We start from the raw sequence: 25,812 nt of genomic DNA, 5'->3' as shown, positions 1-25,812 counted from the left end.
TAAAGCAATGGAGACCCGAAAGGGCTCTGTTACATAGATAAATGAGCATACATAAATGGATTCGGTTTTTGTTTTTCATGCTCTGTTATATTCTGTATTAGGGCAAAGGAGGAGGCAACTAAGTAGTTGTTTAAAAATGAAACAGTGTGTTGTTCATTTAACTTTAAAAGCCACTGATTAGAATAATAATCAGTGTTTCCATGTAGTACTCTATTCATGGAAATACTGATATAACAGAGAGTGGAGGTAATACAATGATGCTCTTTATTTTTTCATGTAATCTAATTTTAAAATACATTCTAATTCACAAATAATGAAGAAAGCCGGCAGCATCATTCAAATGGGATATGTTGGGCAATTAAATTCTTTGTGTAAATTACAAATTCCTGTCTCTCCAACTTCCATCCAAATTTATTTTTATGGAATGACCTTTGGTACCAATTTATTTCATAATAGAATATTTCCTGAGTTTTTTACTTTGAGTGGATAGCCTTTTTTTTTTTTTTTTTTTTTTTTTTGGTTAGGTATGGTATTTATAAAAGTTTCTTTGATGAAAAGCCTATGAATTTTGTGCAAATAATTCAGGCAGGCTCTTGGATTAGTGATAACATTTGTAAAGGACTCTTATGGCTTTAAGCTGTCCTTCATCCCTCAGTTGTTTTTTTTTTTTTTTTTTTTTTTTTGACCCTTACCTACAAGGTCACTGTGGAATTCACATTTCACTGATGAGAGTCAATGTAAAAGGATGGTGTTGTCATGGTTCTGAGCATACAGCAGGTATCTGATACATTCAGGGTAGGAAATTAACAAAGAGTACCCATGGGTTATTTAACTTGCCTAAGGTCATGCAGCAGGTATAATGTCACACCAAGAATTGAACTTGCTTCATCTTCAAATATATAATTCACTGGTGTTTAGTATATTCAGAGAGTGCTATGACCCATCACCTCTTTCTAGTTCATCATCCAGAGGAGACTCCATATTCTTTGAGCAGTGACCCCCTTCCCTCTTGCCCTCTCCCCAGCTGCTGACAACCATCAGTCTTCTGTCTCTTTGGGTTTGCCTATTCTGGATAATCCACATAAATGGACTCTTACAATATCTCACCTTTTCTGTCTGCCTTCTTTCACTTAGCATGTTTTCAAAATCCGCCCACATTGTGAAGTGTATCAGAACATCATGCCTTTTTATGGTGGGATAATCTTCCATCAGATATACATACATGTTTTGTGTATCCGTTTGTCCACTGATTGATATCTGGGTTGCTTCCACTCTTTGGCTCTTATGAACAGTGCTGCTATGAACCTTCAAGAGCAAGTATTTGAATATTTGTTTTCAGGTTTTGGGACTATATACTTAGAAGTGGAGTTTCTAGATCACATGGTAATTCTCTGTTTAACTTTTTGAGGAACCATTAAACCATTTTTCACTGTGACTGTACCACTTTCCATTCCTACCAGCAACAAATGAGGATTCTCATTTCCCCCATTCCTTGACAAGACTTATGTTTTTGAATTTTTGTTTTTTTATTATTATAACCATGTTAGTGGAAATGGAGTAGTATCTCTTTGGGATCTTGATTTGCATTTCCATAATTAAAGATTCACATTTTAATGCATGGAATTAATCAGAAATTTGGCTTTGGTAAGACAGAAATCAACATCAAAATGATTGTCTTCATTTGTCTTCAGGAGCTTAAGATGGCATATATCTGCCCCTAGGTATAGGACTCTGGGCTGAAAATGAAGAATATTTGGGATTAGAACATACCCTAACTTTTAAAGAAATATCTTGTAAATTAATCAGAAAAATAAAAATTATGTTTTGTTTTCATGGCAACTGCCAAAAGATACTTAGTTCTTTTGCATTTCAAAAAATTTATGTTAAAAAAATTCTTTCATGGCTTAATGGTGTATCCATTTATTTTCACAGTGTGAGAGAAGACACTCAGGATGGCTCAGGGATCCGGGGATCAAAGAGCAGTGGGGATTGCTGATCCAGAGGAGAGTTCTCCCAACATGATAGTCTACTGCAAAGTAAGACGGACGGCCTCTTCAACACTCTGCAGGCCAGCTCTGTGTGTCTGTTCTCTGTAAGGGTTGACGGGTGATTGACAGCAAGATAAATGGTCTTCTTCCCAAACTGCATTAAATGATAAATAAGTATTTTCTTCTCATATCCTCTGATGATCTAATTCTCAAATTCAAGGAAATTAGGTTTGATCATACTTAAAAACTCGGTATTCAATACTTGAAAAAATATTATTCTATTTAGTTTTGTTTAAGCCTGAAGGTTGTCTAAACAATGCCAGTGGAGATGTATTCTCCTTCAGCATAAAGGCCTTTACAGTGTAATGTATGATACATCCACTGAAAGTTCTTTGTTCTCATAGTATGTACAAGATATGGACTGTATGCCTGCATTAAATGCTTCTAGTTGGCAGGAGACAAAAGACGTACACATATAACCATAATAGAGTCTAAGCATTAATTTTCCAAAACAGAGGTCTTCTGATTAGAGTGTTACATTATCTCAGAATAAGAGGAGAATTCTCCCAGCTTCCCAGGTCAGGATGGGCTTATGGCGAAGTGGTCTTTGGACTTGGGATTAAAAGATGTATAGGGTTGCTGAATGGGGAAAGCAGAGGGGCGGGGGAAGCACATTGCAGGGGATTTTCTCTGTTCAGCAAAGGCACAGAGTTATGGGAAGTAAACAGCCAGCAGAAATGATTAGTTTGGGCATAGGGATAAAAACAAGGAGTAAACAGGTAAAGTTTTGCAGAGAGAGGCTGGACAAAGCCAGATTGTAGAGTTATGAGCAGTTTAATCATAAAACACTTGTGTGCTGAGAGTTGTAAAATCCATATGTCTCTGGGATTGAAAGTCCTGCCCTCTGTGTGCCAAATGGATTGTTGTCAAGACAGGGTGCAGGCTCTGGGAAGGATGTTTCTGTGTCTGTGAAAAGGGCAAGGAAGACACTAATCTAGCGGGGCAATTCCCTTCAGAATCGAGAGGGACTGATCAGAGGGAGTGAAGAGTCTGAATTAAAAATAACTTGAAACTGAATGAATATGGAATTAGGCGGCAAGTAGACAGTCAAAATGACTATGTTTTTGACCTTGGGTGATAGACATTGATGCTGTGAATTTAAATAGGGAATTCAGAAGAAGATGTTTTAAAAGTAGGAAATAAGGCACATGAAGTTATTTTTTGCAAACAATATACTTAAGGAAATCATTCCTTCTACATGTGTGCGAAAATATATTACATATTAATAAGGGAAATGGGTTAATATTGATTCACTTCATTAAACATCCGAGTCGCCAGCTGGGTTTGGTTCCTTTGGCAACTCTGTTGAATTTACGTTAATCATATGGACGATGTTGAACTTGATATACCTGGATGATCAACACAGGTAATTTTTCTCTTTTCTTTGTGAAAATTGAACTCTCATGTTATCCTTGCTCTGGGTATAAAATTCTGTACTTTTTTGCTTTGCTTTTTTTTTTTTTGCTTAATTTGAATGCTGAGAGAATCCATCTCTAAGAAGTATGCTTATTAAAGTATAGTAAGGAAAAACTTATTATAGATTAACGGAGCTGAGAAATTAGTGAAACATACAGAATAATAGGAAGACATTTATTTATTGTTTCCTTCTCCTCCCTAAACTAGGAGGCCCTGTGCTAGGCTAGTAGCAGCATGGGCTTTGGAGTTAGGCCTGGGTTAAAATTCCAACGTTATCACTTTCTAGCATTGTGACCTTAAGTAATTTATTTAACTTTTTTGATCCTATAAAAGGAAAAAAGGGGGATGAAGGTTATTGGGAGGTTATTCACTCTATAGATGTGGGAATGGGTTACCTTAATGCTACTTGGACATAATGTGGTATGTAATGAATATTTCTTTTTATCTGTGAGTCTTATAGAGACAGTGATCCTTGGAGAGAAGATAAATTATAGAATGTATAAGTATCGATATTGTTAATAGTTGACTGAAGTAAATTTATATATAGTAAGTTGCCTTTTTAAGACACAAGCAAACAATACAAATATTTTATATTATTTAGGGAATTGCAAATCTGTGTATTATTAAAGGTTAATAGGAAATATAAAGGTCATATGATCCAAACTCCTTTCTGCTAGAGTGTTTGATATTATGTTGAAAGGAAAGATATTCTTATAGTTTCATGAGAACTTGAGTTCTACTCTTAGGGTGTTACTAGTTTTATAAATTTAGAAACAAACTTATCAATCATTGTGGCTCTTTAGAGATATGGCCACTAGGGATGGGAATGTATCTTGCTTCCTTGTGACACACTTTTGCAGGGTATGTATGTGTTTGTGTTCCTTGCTAGATTAATTCCTCTCTAAAAGCAATTCACTGAATCTGTTCCATTTATCTGAAAGAAAAGTTGTACAGTGTCCAGGCCCCTGAACCATTTCTAACCTGGTGAATCTGTCTCACTGGACTTACAGAGGTATACCTGAAATATGGGAGAGAGTCACGTGGTTTTCTACTTCTAGTGCTTCCAGGCCTTTGGCTGTAACCCAAAGCTTACACCCACAGAAGGAAGTTAACCTTGAGGTGTCATTCAGGTTCAATCTCGAAAGCAAGATCAATTCAAAGCATTTTCTATGGAAACGATAGTTTGTCCCTGTGATCTCTTTTTTTTCAAATTTGAGGCCCATAAAACCAAACCCTTTCTTAGGTAACTGCAACTAAAATTTACCTTTTTGAAAATTTCACTTTCATTCTTGTTTTCTTTCTCTTGCTTGTTGCTTCCTTCTCTTGTCTCAGACGTTTTCAGTGTGAAAGTTTTGCTTGGGCTGAGTTGTTTTGATTCAGAAAAAAAGCCAAATTAGAGAAGTAGAGCATCTGAATAATAAGTGGGAGGATCATGTTCATGATGTTTGATTTTTATTATTTTTAATTGACATAATAATTGCACAAATGTGTGGGATACAATGTGATGTTTTGCTATATGTATAGTTTATGAAATGCTCAAATCACAGTAATTAGCATATCCTTTATCTCAAACATTTATCATTCCTTTGTGGTAAAACATTTAAAAACCTCTCTTCCATCTCTTTTGACATACACAAGATGTTCTTGTCAACCAGGTTGTTGTCACTTTCAAACACCATTTAGGATGGCAGCCTTCTGACACATGAGTAATGATGGGTGGGATCTGTAGGCCCACAATCTTGAGAACATTCTTCATTTTCTTTTCATGTTTTCATGTTATTAACTGAGAAGTTGTACTTTTCCCAAGGCATGATTTATTTATTGACTTGAGCAGACTTTCTCATTTAGTTTTTCATCCTTCATATTCACATTTTGGATTGGAGGTGTGTATAAAAAATGTATTGGTCACATTCAAGATCTATTTAAAAGAAACTTTAATTATTCATTAAGACACCCAGACCCGTCAGCTTTTTTCATATTCCCAGATCCTAAGTATCCTGGGTCATTGAATTTCCCAGTGTGGTGACAATATCTGAAATGATCATTTAGGGGTCTTTTAGAGAAGCACTAATCCTCAAAAGACCCCCTCCTCAAGATATTTTTATTTAATAGGTCTGGGCTGGGTCATAGAAATCGAACTTTAAAGAAATCCTAGGAGAATCTGGTGCCGAACTAAGTTTGAAAGGCACTTACTTAGTTTTTGTTAGTCTCTAGGTACCATAGGTGTTGCCAAGTCATGGTGAAATAGGTGTTTTTAACTGGATATTTTATTTCATAATGATTCATAGACCTCTTAGGGTATGGAAGAACAGAGCTCTTGTCATAGTGCTAGAAGCAAAAGATTTTTTGGTAGCTTTTTCTTATAGATTTTCTAGTTAACGCCCTTGTTTTACATGTGAAAAAACTGAAAGTATGGAGAGGCTGAAATAACTTGCTTAAGGCTCTCCAGCAATTGCCTAGCGAGGCTCTGACGGTCCAAGGAGCCTGATCGTACAGGTCAGAGTTCTTGGTAGCATCTGATGAAGTCACTTTCTTATCAGCCACAAAGTGCCATGACCACATTGTTGGAGCTCAGCAGCCATTGGCTGAGTCAAATAAATGAAAATATATGCGGCAGATCTTTGGCTTTGATGCTTACCCTCAGGGATGTGACCTAGGTTCACTTCTCTTATTTGTCATGCTAACATTGTATTCCACATACTGGATGTCTTGTTTCTTGGGTAAAGATTTTCTGAACTGTTTACTCCCTTTTATAACTAGGAATTTTTTTTCTTTTTGAATAAGAGTAGATTGCTTTCTGATTTTGTTTGATTTTTTTTTCCTCTGAGTATTGTTAACAATGTCTCTAAACAAATTTCCAAACTAGACTGGTAATTTGATTTAGTAGAACTCGGGGCTCTTAGATGGTGAATGGAAGAGAACATTTTAGCTTACCTTGACCTGGTTCCGGGTCAGGAGGCAGTACTCTGTGATGGAAAATGCTGAACAGTGAGCTAGGGGCTCTCGGTGGTAGATCCCAACATTAGTTCCTACTGCTTTGGCTCTCTGAGGGTGAACTTGAACTTCCTATCTCTGTTTCTTGTTTTGTCTTTCTCTCTTGTGTATTCTTTTCCTCCTTCCTTACCGATTATGAAATACTTTCACAAAAAGAATACATTCAGTGTCCATGTACGGTAGAAAGAAGAATAAAATATGAACTTCACGAACCAACCCTGACCTAATAAATAAAATATTATTTCAGCTTCACGTTATCTTTTGTAATGTGAGGGAATTCATCTAAATAATGTGCAAATACCTTTCTGCAATGCTTTCAAAGTTGCGTTCTGTAAACTTTTAGTCTTCTCAGAAATTAATGGCTGATATCAAAACAATGCTGTGAGATGACATACATTCTAAAGATCTTTTGAACATTTTTTGGAAATATTTTAGACAATCTATCTAAGATAACCTAAATTGCACTAAGGCTCAACCAAATTTAGTCAGGCATTAGAAGAAAAAAAAACAATTTAATTGTGATGATTTAACATTCAACAGTGAAAGTTAACCAAGCTGTCTCCTTGGTGGCAACTTGTTTCTTTGACTTGTTAATAACGTTTATGACATTTGAACAATTATTATGCAGTAGTAATTTTATGTTATATAGATAGCAGCAACAATTATTTAAGTAGCAACACTGTACATTGTCAGTAACCTAGTGTCATGGGTGAATTAGGGGATTGAAAAGAAGGAGAAAAAATTGATGTTCTTTTATGTCATGGGATGGTTCCACAGCTTTGTCACTGATGGCTTCCTTTACCTGTTAGTTTCTAGGTATTGATTCCTTTTCTACAGGAATTTGAGTCTAACCTTTGTTTTACTCTGATATCCCAAGGTCTCTTTCCCTAATATTTGAGAACTCTCAAAGTCCTGGGAAGAAACTAGTGTAGACATACTTCCAGAAAGTAAACATAATGCTGTTTTAGTTTCAGAGGCAGAGGTATGCAGCAAGGAGCGGGAAATGAGCCTGAAGAGGTGGGGTCCACAGAAAAAGTTAGATATAAGGACATCTTCAAATTCATACAGGGCAATGATAGAACTAAGTCTGGGAACCTGCAAATCCTGGTGATCAAGGCAGGACAAGGATTGGAAACCATTTAACCAGCAAATGTATATTGATGTCATCACCCTGCTAGATGTCAGGAATGCAACTTAAGGGCGGAGTCTTGAATGAGCCCACAAGCCAATAGGGGGAAGATGGGTGATTGACAATTTCCGTGTTGGTAGAGGCAAGCCAAGGAGTCTGGGAGGAGATAGAAGGGTCCTGGACGCCACACCAGAATGGGGTGATTAGGTTGTAGAAGACATTGGAGGATTTGGCAGTTGCCTTCATTCTTAAAAGATGAACAGGATTGACATGGTGGAGAAGGGAAAAATGTCTAGGGGACTTAAAGACTGGCACATGCAAAGGGGCAGAGCTCTGATGTTTTATACTGAGTTCTGTAAACTTCACGTGGTTCTTTCCATGGACCTTGATTTCCATGACAAAGGGTTGAGAAATAAAGCTGGATAGGTAGATTAGGGCCAGGCATGAAAGACCCCATGCTTCATGTCAGGGAGTTTCGATGCTGCATAGATGTCTTCCCTTTGTGCACCCTCTACACCCACATTCTACCCCTCTACATGCTCTCATTTACTCCAGAAAACTGAGCCATGTGGACTACATTTGCAGGGCTCCTGTGACCTTGGGTTTCCAGTTGAGTATGGTCAGTAGAAGCCTGGAGAGAAACCAGAGGGTATTTCCTGCCTTGATGCTCTCTCTGCAAAGTCTTGGCACTGGCTGTATCCATTGACTGAAGGTCACTGATGCTCTTGGGGCAGAGTGTTCTCTTCTGGCTCCTGACAGCTTTCCTTTTCCTCTACTTATCCTTTGGGCCCTCATAGCTCTAGTTTTTATTATACATCTCAAATTCAGTGATTTAGACAAAAGATCTGTTATGACAGTTGCTGTGGGTTAGTGACATGGGTTCAGACAGGTTCGTGTGGCTCATCATCTCTCAAAAGACTACAGTCAAAATGTTGGCTGGAATCTCAGTTTCATCTAAAGTTTTAACTGGGGAAAAGTCTACTTCTAAGCTCTCTCCTGAGGTCCTTGGCTGGGTTCAGTTCCTCAAAAGCTGTTGGAGTGATGACACCAGTTCCACACTGGCTTTTGGCTAGCAGTCACTCTCAGTTCCTTGTCACATGTCCTGTCCATAGAGCAGCTCACACTGTGGCAACTTGTTTCAACAGTGAACAAGTGAGAAGAGGCAGAGAAGGGGTGTGGGTGATAGTAGGCCTAGTCTTTGATATGCAATTTTGGACAAGATGTCCCATCTCTTTTTTATATTAGAAACAAGTCACTGGGTCCAGCCCTAGGTGAGAGCTAACTTTGATAGGTTGCACTGGAATCAAGGAAATCATTGTGAACCATTGTGGAAGCTTCCACAATATATGGCTCTACTTCCACTAGACAAGGTTTTCTGTTTGTTTGTTTTGTTTATGGTTCCTCTCTACCCTGTTCCTTCTTTATACTTGGTGCTTTTGGACGTAAATCTCTCTTGAATTGTGCTGTTATCTGTCTACCATCTGTTTGCTGATAAGATTCTGACTCATGCAGGATTATCCCACAAGCCAGGGGAAACCCGTGAGGCCCTTTTTTACTTCATTAGGAAAATTCTCCATGGAAGGATTGGAGGCAGAGAAGTTATATGTTCAACGTGAAGAATGGCATTTGAACTAGGGAAGTCCATGGTAGGTTCATGGTGGGGGTTTATGGGGTGGTCAGTGTGGAGGGAGTTCAGGGTGGAAAGAGGGTGAGAGAAATGGTGGGAGTATAGTCAGGAGAGCAGTTTCAAGAATGCCCAGGAATTCAGGTAAGGACAAATGACATCCATTGTCGGTGGGAGTGGTAATATAGATGAGGGGGTACATTTGACAGTTGTGTTGGAGGCAGAATCAATAGGACTTGGTGACTGATAAGCTGAAGGGAGGATTTGAGGTAATGAGGAAGAAAGACAAGGGGTCTTCACTATGTTATTCCTGAGAGTTCTCAGTCTCCTGGGACAAAGTTTTGAACCACAAGCCTTTAGAACTGGATTGTCTATCCGCCTTCTCCCTGTATGTATATACAGGAAGAGTGTTGTGCTAAGAGTATGTAGCTGCACCAAGATAGCAGGGTATGTATTCTGACTGAATTTGTACCAGCTCATGTTTGGCTCTGCCATTGATTCTACTTCCTGTTAAGTCCAACTCTGTCTTTTGCAAAGTGAAGGGTTATTTAGGCTGGTGATCTCTAAAATATTCTTCAGTTATAACCTTCTAGGGCTTTCCTAATAAAGAATAAAGAAATCTACACTACTATCTATTCTTTCTTAACCTCTTTTGTTATTCTTTTAATTTCCTTGATAATGTTAACCCAGACAAAAACCATAAAAACAGGTAAGTCTGAATGCTTAAAACAAATGCTTGTTTTGGTCCTGAATATTTATGGCTTGCTTTCTTTCACTCTTTTCTTTTTTTAACATTAAATAAAATTCCCAAGGACTAACTTCAGAGGGTGTTTGGGGTAACTCACTCAATTGTTCAGACTGCATTTTAAGATTCCTTTCATTCATTTTTTTTTTTTAATTTTTGCCTTAGGAAAAAAACTGTTCTGTTTTCCTTTTCTCCCAGGATTAGACTTGCTGGAAGAAAACCTTCCCATCATATTATCTTGGTTGGCAGGAGACAGGCAGGCAGGCAGGCAAGTCCCAGGCTATGGTATCAGTGTCTACAGGTGAAAGGGAGGGTATTTTTACAGTGGGGACTTGCTCAGTATAGTTTAATATGATGTGTTTCCGTGAGTATAACTTTCTAATTTGAAAAGCCTTTGGTCTGTTGAAGGCTTCATTTCATCTTCCCATTTTTTTTTCCTCTTTTCATTTCAAAGAGGGCAGGATTTTGCTAATATTGGCAGTTTATCTTGCTGTTGACACTCCTTTGCAGTGGAGAACTTAAATGACCAAAGAAGAAGTTCCCTATTGGCACAATTTCGAAAAAAAATTAAAAGCCAATAGATGGCTGTGAATGGAAAAAAATAAAAGTAAGCTTTAAAATCATGGGAATTAGGAGGGTTATTTTTAAAGATTCTGTTAGTTTGCCAATACAAATGAAAAGAGGAAATGAATAATCTTTTGGGTCGGCCTTCTCAAGTCTAAAAATGTATTCTATCGAGGGGATGGAAAGTATATGCAAAGAGAGAGATCTAGACAAGTACCCCCTCCAAAAGAATATCGATAGCCCTGTGGCCAATAATATCAAAAGACTGGAAAGAAATATTCATTGAAAGACAGCTAGTTAAGTCATTAGAGTGGGTAGGACTCCTATTTGGAATGATGCCACAGTTTATTGGATCACTGTTTTGATAGATCTAATGATTGTCTTGAAAAGGAGGATGTCTACTGGTATTGTGTGATAGGGTCAGGGTGAAAAAAGTGTGTGTGTGTGTGTGTGTGTGTTTTAACTTTCAAGAGTTTGTCATTTTTTATTTTTTATTAAAAATAAAAAAATTAATTTTATCTGTTAAATATGATGGTTATATAGATTTGCCCAGGAGCAATCTTTTCTATTGATTCTTTTCTACACCTTGGTGCTCATATCCGGGGTCATTTTTCTTGTGTCTAAAGAACCACCTTTAGAATATTCTTTAGGGCAGATCTGATGAAGATAAATTTGTTCAGTTTTTGGCTAAAAATGTCTGTGTTTCATCTTCAGTTTCTGAAATGTTTTTTTTTTCTAGATACAGAATTACCGACTGTCAGTTATTTCTTTCCATACTTTGATACCTGTCATTGTTCTTGTCATCTGTTGTTTCTGTTGGGAGGTTAACTGGAAGTTTTACTGTTGCTTTTTTGAATGTAATCTATTTTTCCCTTCTACAGATTTTTAGATTTTTTTTTACCTTGTTTTCAACAATTTTACTGAATTGTGATTTTCTTTCTTTTATTTGTTCTCCTTAGAGCTCATATTACTTTTTTAATTTGGTGCTTGAAAATTTCTCAGCCACTGACTTTAAAATTTTAATATTGTCTTTGCCTAGTTTTTTTTTTTTTCCCCCTCTCTTCTTGGAACTCGGTGTATATGTTATCACTTTTCCCCTCTGAGTTTCAGACGCTCCTCATGTTCTTTCTGTATTTTCAGTTCATTTGTTGTTTTGTGTTTCAATATGTATATTTTCCAGGGACTCGTCCTCCACTTCACTAATTCTATCTTCAGCTGATTAGATAATCTGTGGTTAAATCCATCCCATTGAATTCGTAACCTTAGTTATTGCTTTTTTTAAGTTCTAAGATTTCCATTTAATTCTTTTATTATAGCTGCCACTTTCCTGCCAAAATTCTCTATTTTGTCACTTAATTCCTAAAACATAAAAAAATCATAGTTATTTTAAAGTCTATGTCTGATACTTCAAAAATCTTTGTTACTTGCTAGACTGTTAAAATTATCCCTCTCTTATTCCATATTTCTAGTTACTTTTTTTTTTTTTGACGTTCTGGGCATTGTTTATACAACTAACACTGGAGAGAGAATTCAAAGCTCTAAGTGAATGTTATCTTACTCCTGAAAGGATTTAGTTTTTTCAAAATATATCAGTCAGTTAAAATGAGGACAGGTTACCTTAATCTAGCCAGGTATTATTTGTAGCTGATCTTTAGTTCTTATTAGGACTAGTATATTTCCATATCACCTTTCTTCTTTGTAGGAAGTCCTCTGTTTCCAATTAAAACCTGGGTGTTCATTCAGGCTTCTCTCGTTAGAGCCCTCTGACCTCTAATTTTTTAGCACCATGGGGCTGCTAGAGTCTCTCTGTTCCACTTCTCGGTTACGCTTTTTGCTTAAGAAATGGGTGATTCCTTTGAGAGGAAAAAGCAGTTCAAATCATCAGGCTCACCTTCCTAGCTTTCTTCTTCTTTCAGATCATATCCTCACACATTCGTACTCCCTTGGTTGCTCTTGGATGCCTTCAAACATATGTAACAGAATAGCTCTCAGCCTTCCTGATTGCTCTGAGGAAGAAGGTCATTCTGAAGTATCTAGTTAGCTGTTACCAGAAGTGGAATCCAAGAATACTGACTTGAAGTAAGACAGATCTGTTTCTTAGAGCCTCAGTTTGCTATTAAAGTGTTTTTAAGAGACATCTCCTGAACATTATTGATTTAAGGTGGTGGCTTTAGAGATGAAGAAGAGTGAGAGAAACTTTAAGCACATTTAGAAAATAATTGAATTGGCATGTGATTAATTTTAGGTTGAGGAAGAGAGAGAAGGATTCAAGGATTATGCTCAGGATTTGGGCCTGGTTGGCTGATGGTGACATCATTTGGGAAAATAGCAAGAGGAGGATAACACTGGGCCTAATGTCACCACAGTAACCAAATGACATTTATTCACCTAACCTCATTCTACAGAACTCTACAAAGAGGGAATATATTCAGGAAAACAACTCTAATATGAAATGGACCTGAACAAATGCTTTACCTGGAAAAAAAAAAAAATCTTACCTGGCTCCAGGAAGCTTTTTGGTCTGGAAAACAGGAAGTAGCTTGTATCTATCTGTCAGTACAACATTTCTGAACATTTCCATGTTAGTTTCCTAGGTTACTACAATAAATTATATTTGAACCAGAAACTATGGTTCAAAACAACAGGAATTGATTCTCACAGTGTGAAGTCAAAGTGTGGCAGGGCCGTTTTCTTTCTGAAGCTCTAGGTAGGAACCCTTCCCCGCCCCTTCCTACCTCTTTGTGGTTGTTGGAGATCCTTGTGTTCCTTGACTTATAGGTTCTTTCCTTGTTCTAATATTTGCCTTCTTCCCTGTGTACCTACCTCCATGTTTGCACATGGACAATAGTCATTGGAGTTGATCCCCACCACCCCCAAATCCAGTACAGCCTCATCTTAATTAATTATATCCACAAAAAACCCCATTTCCAAATAAGGTCATGCACATAAGTACAGGGGTTAGGAAGCATATCTTTTTGGGGGGGAATGATTGAATCAAATAACAATTTCTAGTCTGTCTCTGCCTGAATCTCAGTGCTTTTTGCAAAAATCAAATCAACAGATAGTATATTTATTGAACATTTGCTTCTGAAAAAAACACCGCATGGGGAATAAAAAATAGCATAGTATACAGTTTCTATCTAGACAGGCTTCAATGTAATTGGGGAGACCAAGAGTGCTGCAGGATTAAGGAAGAAAATAAGCATTTATGGGCCATAATAAATGTACCAGATACTGTGGTGTGTACTGTACACATATTGAATCACTTAATCACCAGAATAGCTTGTTAGGTAGGTGGTGTTCCCCATATATTATAGACAGGGAAACAGAATTGCAAGGAGTAAATACTGGCATCAAGTGCTGGTATCGGTATTTAAATCTATGTTTACTTTGTTTGAAAGCCTGCAGCTTTTTGGAAGAAATCAGGTTATGTAAAATAATATCAAAGCTGTTTGTAAATAATTCTAAGAGAATTGATGTGGACAGTGCAGCTTACAAAGGAGGAAGAGATTTGAAGATGTGAATTGTGTCTTTTAGAAAGGGAAGGCTTTGGCCCAGTGGAAACGAGCCAAGAAATCATTCCAGGTAATGGATGCTATGTGAGGAGAGGAGCCATATGTTTATAATATAGTTTATTTTATAATGCAGGTGCTCATAAAGTTATGATGGGATTCTGTTCCAATAACACTATTATAAATTGAAAATATGCTAAATAAAGATACGTTTAATGCCTGCACCCTACCGTGGCAAAGCAGCACACTGCAGGGTCCCAGCTGTTTCCCCTTGCAGGGTGGCTGACTGGGTGCTGAGACTTGCTGCTGCTGCCCCACCTCACAGGGGATTTGTGCCACTTGCTGCTAGCCTGGGAAAAGAGCCCAGTTCAAAATTCAAAGGATGCTTTCGATGGAATGCATGTGTCTTTTACATTGTCCCAAAGTTGAAAACTCATAAGTCAAGTCATCCTGGAGCGGGGGCTGTCTGTCCTACATATAGAAGATGTACATGGTGTAATTATAGCCTCATTCTTCACATGAGGACTCTGAAGCGAGAAAACATAAACATTTTTAGTTCTCAAACTCATATGGTAAGATATTGGTAAAACTGAGCTTCCTGCCAACCAATTTTCTTTCTTCCTTTCATTTGAAAAAATAGTTGTTTTTTTCCATTTTAAAAGTAGTAATTCATTTTCAAAAGACTCCTAGCGCCAAGTGGAGAGAAAAAAAATCTCATATATTCCTATGATGCCTATATGATTAAAATTAGCATTTGGGCCTGTTTTCTTCCAGTCTTCTAATTTGTATCAGAAGTATACAATATGTTCACCTCGTGGGTAATCATGGCATGCATCCTATTTTATGCTTCCCTATGTCCTGTGTCTTAGCATTAATCTGTGCCATAATATGATGTCATCATTGTCAATTTTGAAGGTTGTGTAGTATTCTATGTGGATAACCTACCATGATTTGATTATGTAGTTTCTTGGTTGGCATTAATAGCAAAACTTAGAATGCTTAGATCAAAACTCATGACTTAGATCATGACTCTTAGTTTATAGTGCTTTCTAGAAGGTCAGACTGGACTACCCTGGGCTTTTCAAAAATGTCTGGTGCCACTGAGCTACAGCACATGAGTGAGGGGATTCCTGACAGCCAGGGCTAGTGTTTTCTTTACTCTCTGCCTCTTCACTATACCTCCATCCTAGTGTCTGATAGCGTTGTGGCAACACCACCCTTGATGTCAGGGTACTCAGAAATTTTCAACTTGGAATTTTTCCAAGCCATTTGTTATTTTATCCTCTATTTGTTTTTCATAAGCAGCTAACTAAATAAGAATAACATTTCAACCTCTTTCCACTCCCCACAGCATTTTTCCTGCCGGTACCACCTCTGCCTACAATTTAACCATGGGTTGCTTCTTATATTTTAAAGCTAAATACAAAAGCACAGTTCTGAGAAGCAGCCAAGTTCTGCAGCCAAGTTTGAAGAATAAAACTTTGAAACAGCTCTTCTGTCACATACTTGAGAGGGGAGGCAGGCTTTGCTATAAATACAGTCACATTCCATTTCTATCTCATCCTCTGCAGTCCTCTCGGGTAATGCTTTTTGTATATGACTGCAGTGTTCTCTAACTGCCCACTCACCCCTTTCAACCTTCCCTTTTATACCTCAGTTTTATTTCAATGTTCCGTAGTTTGGGAGTTTAGGGACCCGGCATGACAGAGGAGTAGACTTTTCTCGCGCTTTTCAGGGTTAGGTGTGATGAGATCGGGTGACTGACTTATTAAAACCTGTGCAGCCTCTTTATCTGTAACATTTTCAGAAGCTGCAACGTGCAAGGTTCCTATTGCTGCTGTAACAAATCGCCACAAACTGGGTACCTTAAAACAAAGCACGCTTTTCCCCTTGCGCTTCTGTGGATCAGAAGTCTACAGTGATTTAGCAGCGTGGTGAGCCCACTGGAGACTAGAGGGGCAAATCCAGTTCCTTCCATTTTCCAGCTTCCGGAGTCAGCCTGCCTTCCCCAACTCATGGCCCATTATCTTTCCAACCTCTGCATCCATCTCCCCATCTTCCCTGTCTACAACCCTCCTGCCTCTCTCTTACAGAAATCTTGTGCCTTCATGGAGCCCACATAGAAAAATCCAGGGTAACCTCCCCATCTCAGAGTCTTTTTTAAAATTTTTTAAATACATGACAGAGGAATGCATCATAATTCTTATTACACATATAGAACACAATTTTTCATATCTTTGTATATACAGTATGTTCACACCAGTTTATGTCTTTATACGTGTACTATAGATAATGATGTCCATCACATTCCACCATCGTTGCTAACTCCCTGTCCCCTCCCTTCCCCTCCACCCCTCTGCCCTATCTAGAGTTCATCAATTCCTCCTATACTCACCTTCCCTATCCCACTATGAGTCAGTCACTTTATATCAGAGAAAACCTTTTGTTTTTTGGGATTGACTGACTTCACTTAGCATTATCTTCTCCAGCTGCATCTATTTACTGGCAAATGCCATGATTTTATTCTCTTTTATTGCTGAGTAATAATCCATTGTGTATATATACCACATTTTTTTAATCCATTTATCTACTGAAGGGTATCTAGGTTGGTTCCATAGTTTAGCTATTGTGAATTTTGCTGCTATAAACATTGATGTGGATGTGTCCCTGTAGTATGTTGTTTTTAAGTCCTTTTGGGTATAGACCGAGGAGAGGGATAGCTGGGTCAAATGGTGGTTCCATTCCCAGTTTTCCAAGGAATCTGCATACTGCTTCCAGATTGGCTGCACCAATTTGCAGTTCCACCAGTAACGTATGAGTGTGCCTTTTCCCCCACATCCTCGCCAACACTTATTGTTGTTTATCTTCATAATAGCTGCCATTCTGACTGGAGTGAGCTGAAATCTTAGAGTAGTTTTGATTTGCATTTCTCTCAGAGTCCTTAACCACACCTACAAACTCCTTTACCGTATAAGGTAACATATTGAAAGGTTTGGAGGATGAGGATGTGGAGATTTTTGAGGGCATTATTCTACCTACCACACTGCACTGTCTGTCTTAGCAAAGGAAAGGAAAATCATTTTGAAGTTTTACCTCTTTTTATGTTTTATAAACAGGGTAGGTATGCTATCATTTTGGGGTTCCTTTCTGTATTTACTATGGTAGATATCTGGTAAACTGAACTCTGGCTGATGCATCAATTGGGATTATCCAAAGTCCATTGGAAGGCAGAAAAGAAGAGAGGTTCAGTGACAGTAAGGTGCATGTCTGTCTACTTATGGATCCCAAGGAGACTTCTCTTTCCACCATTTTTTATTGTTCTGGTGAGAAGTTGTGAGGCAGATAAGGGCCAATGCAAGGTGCACAGATGACAATAAAACTGCCCAGGGGGAGAGTATGACCTTGGTACTAGCATGACTTGGAACAGATGAGCCCCTTCAAGGAGTTAGTCAAGGAAACAAACGATGAAACCTAACTGTTGGGCAGAGATTGGGGAGTGAGCTTCTTTTCCCCTTAAGCAAGTTATTAATATCATTAACTTCACTGCATTGCTGAGAAAGAGAGGTGAGTAAATGAAGAGAAATCTACTGTGGCTGAGGACCTGTTATAACTACAGAACAGCTGTCAGCTCGTCATCTGTCCCCATGCCAGCTTTATAACCTTCAAGCTCAGAGTGATTTTTTATATATTGAACTTGTTGGGAAAAAATAAAAAGAAAGCAATCTTTCATGACATGTGAAAATCATGTGAAATTCAAATTTTGGTGTTCATATATCAAGTTGAAACACAGCCACACCATTCGTTTATGATTTTTTTTTTTTTTTTGAGCTACCAAGAAGGAGTTGAATGGTTGTGACAGAGATTGTCCGTATAATCAGCAAAGCCTAAAATATTTACTAACTGGCTTTTTACAGAGAAGTTTGCAGCCTCTGTTTTAGGAGATTTGGAAGAGATTGAAAAAGCATCTGCAAATGTTCTTGTTGGGACAATATTTCCATAGGAACCTAGACCCAGTGATTCCGTGTAGTGCTGACTCGGTGCCAGCAACCCAGGGAGGGCCTCACTGGGGAATGGGCATACAAGATGATTTAGAAAGCACTGCACATTTGTGTGCTATAAATAATCTAAAATTCTGCCATTCACCCCTTGAATAATATGTTTCCCTGAGGGGTCACATAATACATATTGGTACATTATTGATGAGACTTTTGTTTGTTTGCTTCTTAAATAATAATATATTTATTTATTTTTTTTTTTAAAAAAGAGCATCTTGAGCTGCTGGAAGTGTTGAGCTGTGTGTTCTGAAATATCCCAGGAGGATATGCCACCTGCTGGCTGGCGACCTCCCTTTCGCAGGCAGTGTCCAAGCGGCTCTCGTCTCGGCAGGATGCACGTTGCGCCAGGCATTGGGCCAGTGCTTTGGGTGTGGGCACTGCTGCCAGATTCCTCCCACTCAGTGTACAAGGAAAGGGGCTTACGGTGGGTAAACTGTGCCTGGGGCTCCGCAGCAAGTGGGAAACCAGAGTCTCTGCTCAGTCTGTCTCTTCTTCTCAGACCGGGTTCTTTCCACCAGGCTTGAAGGAAGAAGAGACTCTAGCTGGGGAGCTACTTGCTTCTGGTCTTTAGGCTAGCAGGGCTGTCAAGGCTTCATAACCACCAGTGCTAGTGTTCTGTGGTAACACTGACTCCTATTTCCCTCAAGAATGCTCTCCATTTTGGAGTGGGCTCTGTGTGTGTGTGTGTGTGGTGGGGAGTCCATCTCAGGATTCAACCAATCTCCAATCAAACATATTCAGAAAAAAAAATTACATCCGCAACTGAATATGGACAGACTTTTTCCTTGATCATTATTCCCTAAACAATATCCTGCAACAACTCTTTACCTAGCGTGTACATTATTTTAGATATTATAAGTAATCTAGAGATGATTTGAAGTATAAAGGAGTATGTGTGTAGGTTATATGCAAATACTGTGCCATTTTTTATAAGGGACTTGAGTAGCCAACATTTTGATATATAAGGGAGTCCTACAAACAACCCTGTGGGTACCAAGGGATAACTATTATGTTCATAAAATCTTATGAATTACAAAAGGGAGAGATTATCTATTTCTGCTTTATAAATGAAAGAGGCTCAGGCAGATAAAGTGACTTGGCTGGGGTCATTCAACTTTAAGCTGCAGAGCCAGTGGTTTGGAGTTCTGTACACTACTTCTCATGACTTCTGCAGGAAGCAGGGCCAGGCATATCACTGAAGCCTATCTTAGCAGAGGACCATGCTGCAATCCAGGAATTATGGTGATTAAGTTCCTCCTCAAAGGGGGTCACTTCCAAATTCCAGATCAGGCATTTTGGACATTCCTTTAAAACTGTGACTATATCAAATGGAGCAGACTGCTGCATCCAGCATGCCTGGTCTCTTCCATACCCAAACTGTTGCTTAGCTCCAAACCAAACAAAATGAAATGAAGCCAAAAACCACATTCCCATTCATGGTTCTCCCACCTCTGACTGTGTGGCTCCAACTGAGGAAGAGAAGAAGGCATGTATTTTATTCAGAAAAAGACTGAACATTTGCAGGGAAATATATCCTCCAAGGAAGTGTGCATTCTTTGGGGTACAGGAATCTGTCATTAATCAGGACTGCTACAGATAGTTGCACAGGGTGTTTATTGACACAGCTCACTTAAAGTGAATTTTCAATACTGGAGAAGATCATTCTTGGGCTCATTTAATTGCCATCTGTCTTGGTTTTGCTGTAGTCTTGACACATGGCTTCTCAGTCTTCACAGGGAGTAGGGCCCTCAGCCCCCGTGAACCCTTGGCCCTGTTCTCTCCCATATGCCATCTAGGGGCAATCTACATGGAATTTCTTGCTATCATGTTCCCTTGGTTTCTTCCTTCCCTTTCCCCATCATTCACATTCTTCTCTGTGAGGGGGGATGAGAAAGAACAAAGCAGAAATACTAACCTATGTTTCTCTCACCTATTAAAATTTTCATTTTTTTAAATGACTAAATGTGTTGTCTCCTGCATCTCAGTGTCCGCTTTCCTTCTTAGTATCTTTCTTAAACTTTTCTCTTATGATAGAAACGATTCCTCATTAATATTTTTTACAGTTCAGAAATTAAAGAGAAGCACCAAGAAGGAAATAAAATGTGTAATCCCCCTTTATCAGACTTATGTTAACTTTTGAAGAATCTGCTTCCATACTTTTTTTTTTGATGTATATAACTCAACAAAAATACTTATTTTTCTTAATGTTAGAAAACTTTGCTCAATATGTTGAGAAGTATTTTTTTCCATGATAATCAACATTCCTTTAGATAGGGACTGTGATTTTTTTTTTTTTTTTTTCTGTAAAGGGCCAAACAGTACCGATTTTAAACTTTGTGAAACATACTGTTTCTGTTTCAGCTGTTCAACTCTATCACTATAATTCAACAATAGCCACAGACAGTATGGAAATGAATGGGCATGACTAGGTTCCAATAAAACTTTATCTATAAAAACAGATGGCAAGCCAACTTTGGCCCATAAGCTGGGTGGTAGTCTGTGTTTCTCTAGAATATCCTATTTAATGGCTAAATATTATTCTACTGTATCTGGATAGCAAGATTTGATTAGAGTAATAGCTAATGGTCAGGCCTTTACTCTGTGCTTGCTACAGAGCCTAGTTTATTCTATTAACTTTCTTACTATTCCTGCCCACAATACCAAGGTATAGGTGTCATTATTTCTTTCTTACAGATGGAGAAACTCAGATCAAGAATAGGTAGATAATTTGCCTAAGTTGGCTAGTAAGTAAAAATTTAAATTTGCGTTTTAGAAGCCACACCCTTAACTGTGCCCATCAGTGATGATTTCCTGAGGACCAATTCCTAGAATTAGTCCACCAAATACATTTTAAGGTTTTGATATATGTTATATTTCCAGGTGTATTTCAATCCTGTTTCTCAGGCGATTTATAACAGGGTTGTGTTCCTACAACCTTATGCACAGTGAAGACTTTTTAACCTTTGCTAATTTAATAGTTGAGATGAACGTCATTATTTAAAAAATGACATTAAAAATTATAAATGCAGATGAACATTTATCTTATGCATTTCTCTCATCAATATTTCTTAGGTGAATTTCTAATTCATGTTCATTCCCCATGTTCCTGTAAGAATGTTTGTATTTTCTGTTGATTTGTTGGAGCCCTTCTTCGTATAAGGGACTTCTGTGGTGTTTAAGTTAATGTTATGTTGCTTATTAGGAAAATGACCCTTTAAAGAGATGTTGTCTTTATAATTATAGAGAATTAAACAGGAAAGTATTTGGTTTTAACAGCGCTTGTTAGACTTCTGAAACTAAAGGGGGAAAAAAAATCCCCAACTGAAAGAGATAACTTATTCTGTTATGGAACTTAGCCCTTTACTTTTTCTCTCTTAAGTCACTAGAAGTTGTATTCTTTAATTGGAACTCTTGCTTTTCTGTGGCCATGGCAACATATCTTAGCTGCCATGAGCAACATGCAACTTGACAAAATATTTTTTTTTAGGGAGTGGCTTTCAGATGAAATTTATTATCCAATGTATTCATGGGGAGTTTAGATGAATTAATGGATGGGAGACCCATAATTTAATATTAAAAACAGTAATAACAATAGTGAAATTAACAGTTACTATTTACTGATCACGTACTGTATTCTAGCTATAGTGCTGTGTATTTTCATATGACCTCATCTGGTCTTCACAGTGATCCTGTGTTTTAGATATTAGTATTATCTCTATTTTATACATGAAGAAGCTGAAACACCAAAAAGTTGTTTCTTGCCTTGGGCCATACAGCTTGACCTTGATCTTGATTTTCTACTGTCTGAGTCACAGGCTTATTGTAGAGTGGACTTTGGAGTATATGTGTAATTCAATGGTGGTGGGATGGGTGGTAATCTTGAATGTCAAAGCTAGTGTCCACACCACTAAATGCAAGACAGCACTGGGATTCACTGGGACACAGTGAGTCTGACCCAGGATTTCATTACTCATGTTCATAAAGACCAGCGTTATGAGGCTGATGGGGTAACTGCCCCAATATATCCTATCTTGAATTCCTCTTGAGAACAAATTGAAAGAAGGCCTCTGCTGTAGAAAAGGTGGACTTGTAAGGTACCCAGCACACTAACATAGAAAGGACTACTTTTATTGGCTATCTAAATTTCTCCCAGTTGCCCAATGGTTTACATTCAAACTCCTGGCCAGACAGTTAAGGGGTCTACAAACTGACCCCAAACTACACTTGAGTCTTCCCTTATGTGACTATTCCACACACAATTCTCTGGGCAAAGAGACAGTACCAAATGCACTTGTGCTGTTCCTTGTCTCTCCCTGTTCAACTTGTTCTATCTGCTTGGAATGTCTTCCATTTCTCTGCCTTACCCCAAGACCCCACACATCAGAATTCCCAAATTAATACTGTGGTCAAATACTCCCTACAGATCAATTCCTGTCTGTTACAGACAAAGGTGGCTTCTCTCCTCCTGATTTACCCTGATGGTTACTGATAGTGTTCTCAAGTGAGTTACAACCTGCATATTTGTAGAATAGTTTTCTGTGTAGAGACCTTTTCACTCCAGTTGCTACTGGAAGACTCTTGGGATTGGGATCTATTGCATGTTTAGATTCCCTACAGGATTTTCATGATTCCTTGAAGATAGTAATTTTCCAAAAGTAAATAATGGTGTGCCGTTTTAGTTGACTTTGTCACTGCTGAAACCAAAACACCTGACAAGAACAATGTTAGAGGAGGAAAAGTTTATTTGGGGCTCATGGTTTCAGAGGCCTCAGTCCACAGACAGCCATTCCCATGCTCAGGGGCCTAGGCTGAGGCAGAACATCATGGCAGGAGACTGTGGTGGAGGGAAGCTGTTCAGGACTTGGCACCAGAAGGCAGGAGGAAGGGGAAGGCATGCTCCTCTCACCATGGACAAAAACATGCCCCCAGCGACCCACCTCCTGTAGCCACGCTCTACCTTCCTGTTTACCACCCAGTTAATCCCTATCAGTGGAGCAATACACTGATTAGGTCAAAGCTCTCGTGACCCAATCATTTTGCCTCTGAACCTTCTTACGTGGTCTCACACATGAACTTTTGAAGGCCACCTCATATCTAAACCATAGCAGTACCTTAATTCTGTTCATGGGGATCCTGGCTCTGGAGAAATGAAACCACGGCTTAGAGTCTCATTATGGACTGAACATGTCTTCTTCCCTGCCAATCTACATTTTGACATCCTACCATTCCAGGACCTCAGAGTGTGGTCTTATTTGGAAATATGTTTTTTGAGGTGTTCTTAGGTAGGATGAGGTCATACTGGAGACCCCGGATTCAGTATACCTGGTGTCCTTATGAACAAGAAAATTGGGGCACAGATATGCACATAGGAGGAACACCATTTGGAATTTGAGTTATGCTGCTACCACTAGGATGAGCCCTGGACCACATCCTTTCTGGGAGCCTTCCGAGGGACTGTGGTCTTGCCAGTACCTTGATCTCAGACTTTTAGCCTCCAGGACTGTGAGATAATACATTTTTATCGTTTAAGCCACTCAATTTGTGCTACTTTGTTGTGGCAGCCAGGAAACAGATGAGAGTGCTGTTGCCACCATCCTCGGGACCAACAAGATGCGGTGTTTTGGATGATCCTGTGGGACTGGGGGTGTAAGTGGGATGGCCCAGTATCCAAGACACCCAAGAGCCTTCCCTGTAATCTGTCCTTCCAGTGGTGGGCTCCAGCCAAGGTTCCCTGTGGTGCTCTGGGCAACTGCAGCACTAGACACTCTCTGCTCTTTCAACCAAACACAGTCCCTCTCCCGTCTCCTAAGCCCATCCCAGCTATTATTACCAGGTCCCTCAGTGATTGCTCCCTGTTTTTATCCCTAATTAAAAAAAAAGAAAAAGAAAACACTCTGGATTTCTACCTTCTTTTGGAAAATAAGGAAGATCTGGCAACACGAGGCTCTGGGGACTGCTAAGCAGTAGTGGTCAGAGGGTGGGGGCTGCCCCTACCACAAAGAACTCAAGCCTGTTGGATGTCACATGCCCAGGCCTCATGGGCAGTGGACACTGGGCCCGTGACAGGGCGGAAGTGTGAGCGCTGCCCCTCCCTCGTGGTGATGTAAGTGGAGAGCCATAGATCACAGGCTCTGAGGCCCACTGCGGGGGTGGCATCTGCTGTGTCACTTACTGGCTGGAGTGCAGCCATGGGGAGGCTCCTTAGTCTCCCTGAGCCTCTGTTTCCTAATCTATAAATGGAGATAATGCAGTGCTCACCTCAGAGGGCATTGAGAGAATTAAATGATTTCTTGCACGTCAGGAGATTAGAACCTGATACATGGCAGGTGCCGCGTAAACGTTCACCTGTGTTACTATCTATTCAAGGAAATCTTGCCACTGTTTATCCAGTCTGCCTTATTATTTTTCATCAAGAAAGGCCTGTTTACTGCTCAGTTTTTCTTTGCTTCTCCCCATCCCCCAGCAGTTTCACACAACACTGAGAAATGTGGTGGAGTTTCCACACACACACAGTCAGGGCTGGCCTAGCAGGGAATCTGGAGCAAAGCTCTTGGGATCTAACTTGGCTGAGCTCCTGAGCCTCACCTGGCTGCAAAGTCCCCTGTGCTTCCCTGCCTTCTATGTTGTTTAGGTTCCAGTGACCAAGGGCACAGCTTGGTGACTGGCCTCCCGGGGGCCTTCTGAGTTGCCCTGGGGGGTCTTTCTAATTAGTTATACTGTTGAGCATGCAGGTATTTATCCCGCAGGCAAGAAAGGCTGCTGGGATTAGCTGCTGAACAGGAAACCCAGGCAGCAAGTCAGGTGTCAGTTAAAAGCTTGTTACCTGTGATTTGCTGGCAGAGTCGGGGCAAGCAACCAGGGAGGACCTCCCCGCCACCACCATGGCTTCCTCGGGTTGTCATCCCCTTCTAAGGTCACCGCTAAGCAGCGCTGACTCATTCAGCTGTTTGTTGACTCAAGTTTCATGAATCAGTAGGAATTTATTAAGCATATCTGGGTGCCAGATCCATTACAAGGTAAAAGTGATAAATGGAATGAGAGGTGAGGCACAGGCCTCCTGCAAGGAGCATCCTGCCTCGGTCTTGGGAGAGGCCTCTGAGCCAACGGGGCAGAATGGAAAGGTGGGAGGTGTTGGTTAAGGGACCCCAGCAGGGGGGGATCCTGACCCAACCTGGGGTTAGGACTGGGGGCTGGCCATGTTTGTCATTACTGATTGTCCCTGTAAGACTATGCTCTGTCAGGACAGGGTTTATGACTACACTGCTCTATGCCTAGGCTTTGGTGAGTTGGGAATTAAGTGTCACCTAAGCCAAGAGCTGAGGGAGGAGTCAGTGAGGAGGAGAGTGGGGGGAGGGGGAGACACAAAGGGGTGATGAAGGAAGGACAGAGGGGAGGAAACCGCCTGCACTCCTTGGGGAGTGACAAAGACTGTAGCTCCTGGGGTGGGGTTGGGTGGGGCCTTTCCAGGGCAGGGACCTGGGGAGGGCTGGATGCTACAGAAGAAAGACATGATTAGATTTGATATGTATGTTCTGAGGTACAGGAAATAGACAAGAGAGCATGACGGAGTAGAGGAAGAGATGCCATTTGGTGGCTCCTGCAGCAATAGTAATGAGAGGTGGTGGTGGCTGGACAAATTGCTGACCCCTGAGACAGGGAAGTGAATAGATTCAAAAGCAACTAAGGAGGTAGAGTTGTCAGGACCTGGCAATTAACTGTTCATAG

General features: G+C 39.6%; 1 protein-coding gene across 1 annotated transcript in view; it reads left to right on the top strand.

Moving 5' to 3' along the window:
- The first annotated feature begins 1,984 nt into the window (after positions 1 to 1,984).
- The window catches only part of Rgs6 (regulator of G protein signaling 6), a 564,395-nt gene continuing 540,567 nt past the window's right edge, over positions 1,985 to 25,812 (top strand). The window contains exon 1 of the mRNA XM_034635914.2: positions 1,985 to 2,036. Within this exon, the coding sequence (XP_034491805.2) occupies positions 2,019 to 2,036 (18 nt within the window). The 5' untranslated portion in view covers positions 1,985 to 2,018. The remainder of the gene's footprint in view (positions 2,037 to 25,812) is intronic.

Source organism: Marmota flaviventris, chromosome 2 (assembly GCF_047511675.1).
Source record: "Marmota flaviventris isolate mMarFla1 chromosome 2, mMarFla1.hap1, whole genome shotgun sequence".
In the NCBI taxonomy this organism is placed as follows: Eukaryota; Metazoa; Chordata; class Mammalia; order Rodentia; family Sciuridae; genus Marmota; species Marmota flaviventris.
Note: the sequence above shows the minus strand (reverse complement) of the source record. Positions and strands in the feature narration are given on the sequence as shown.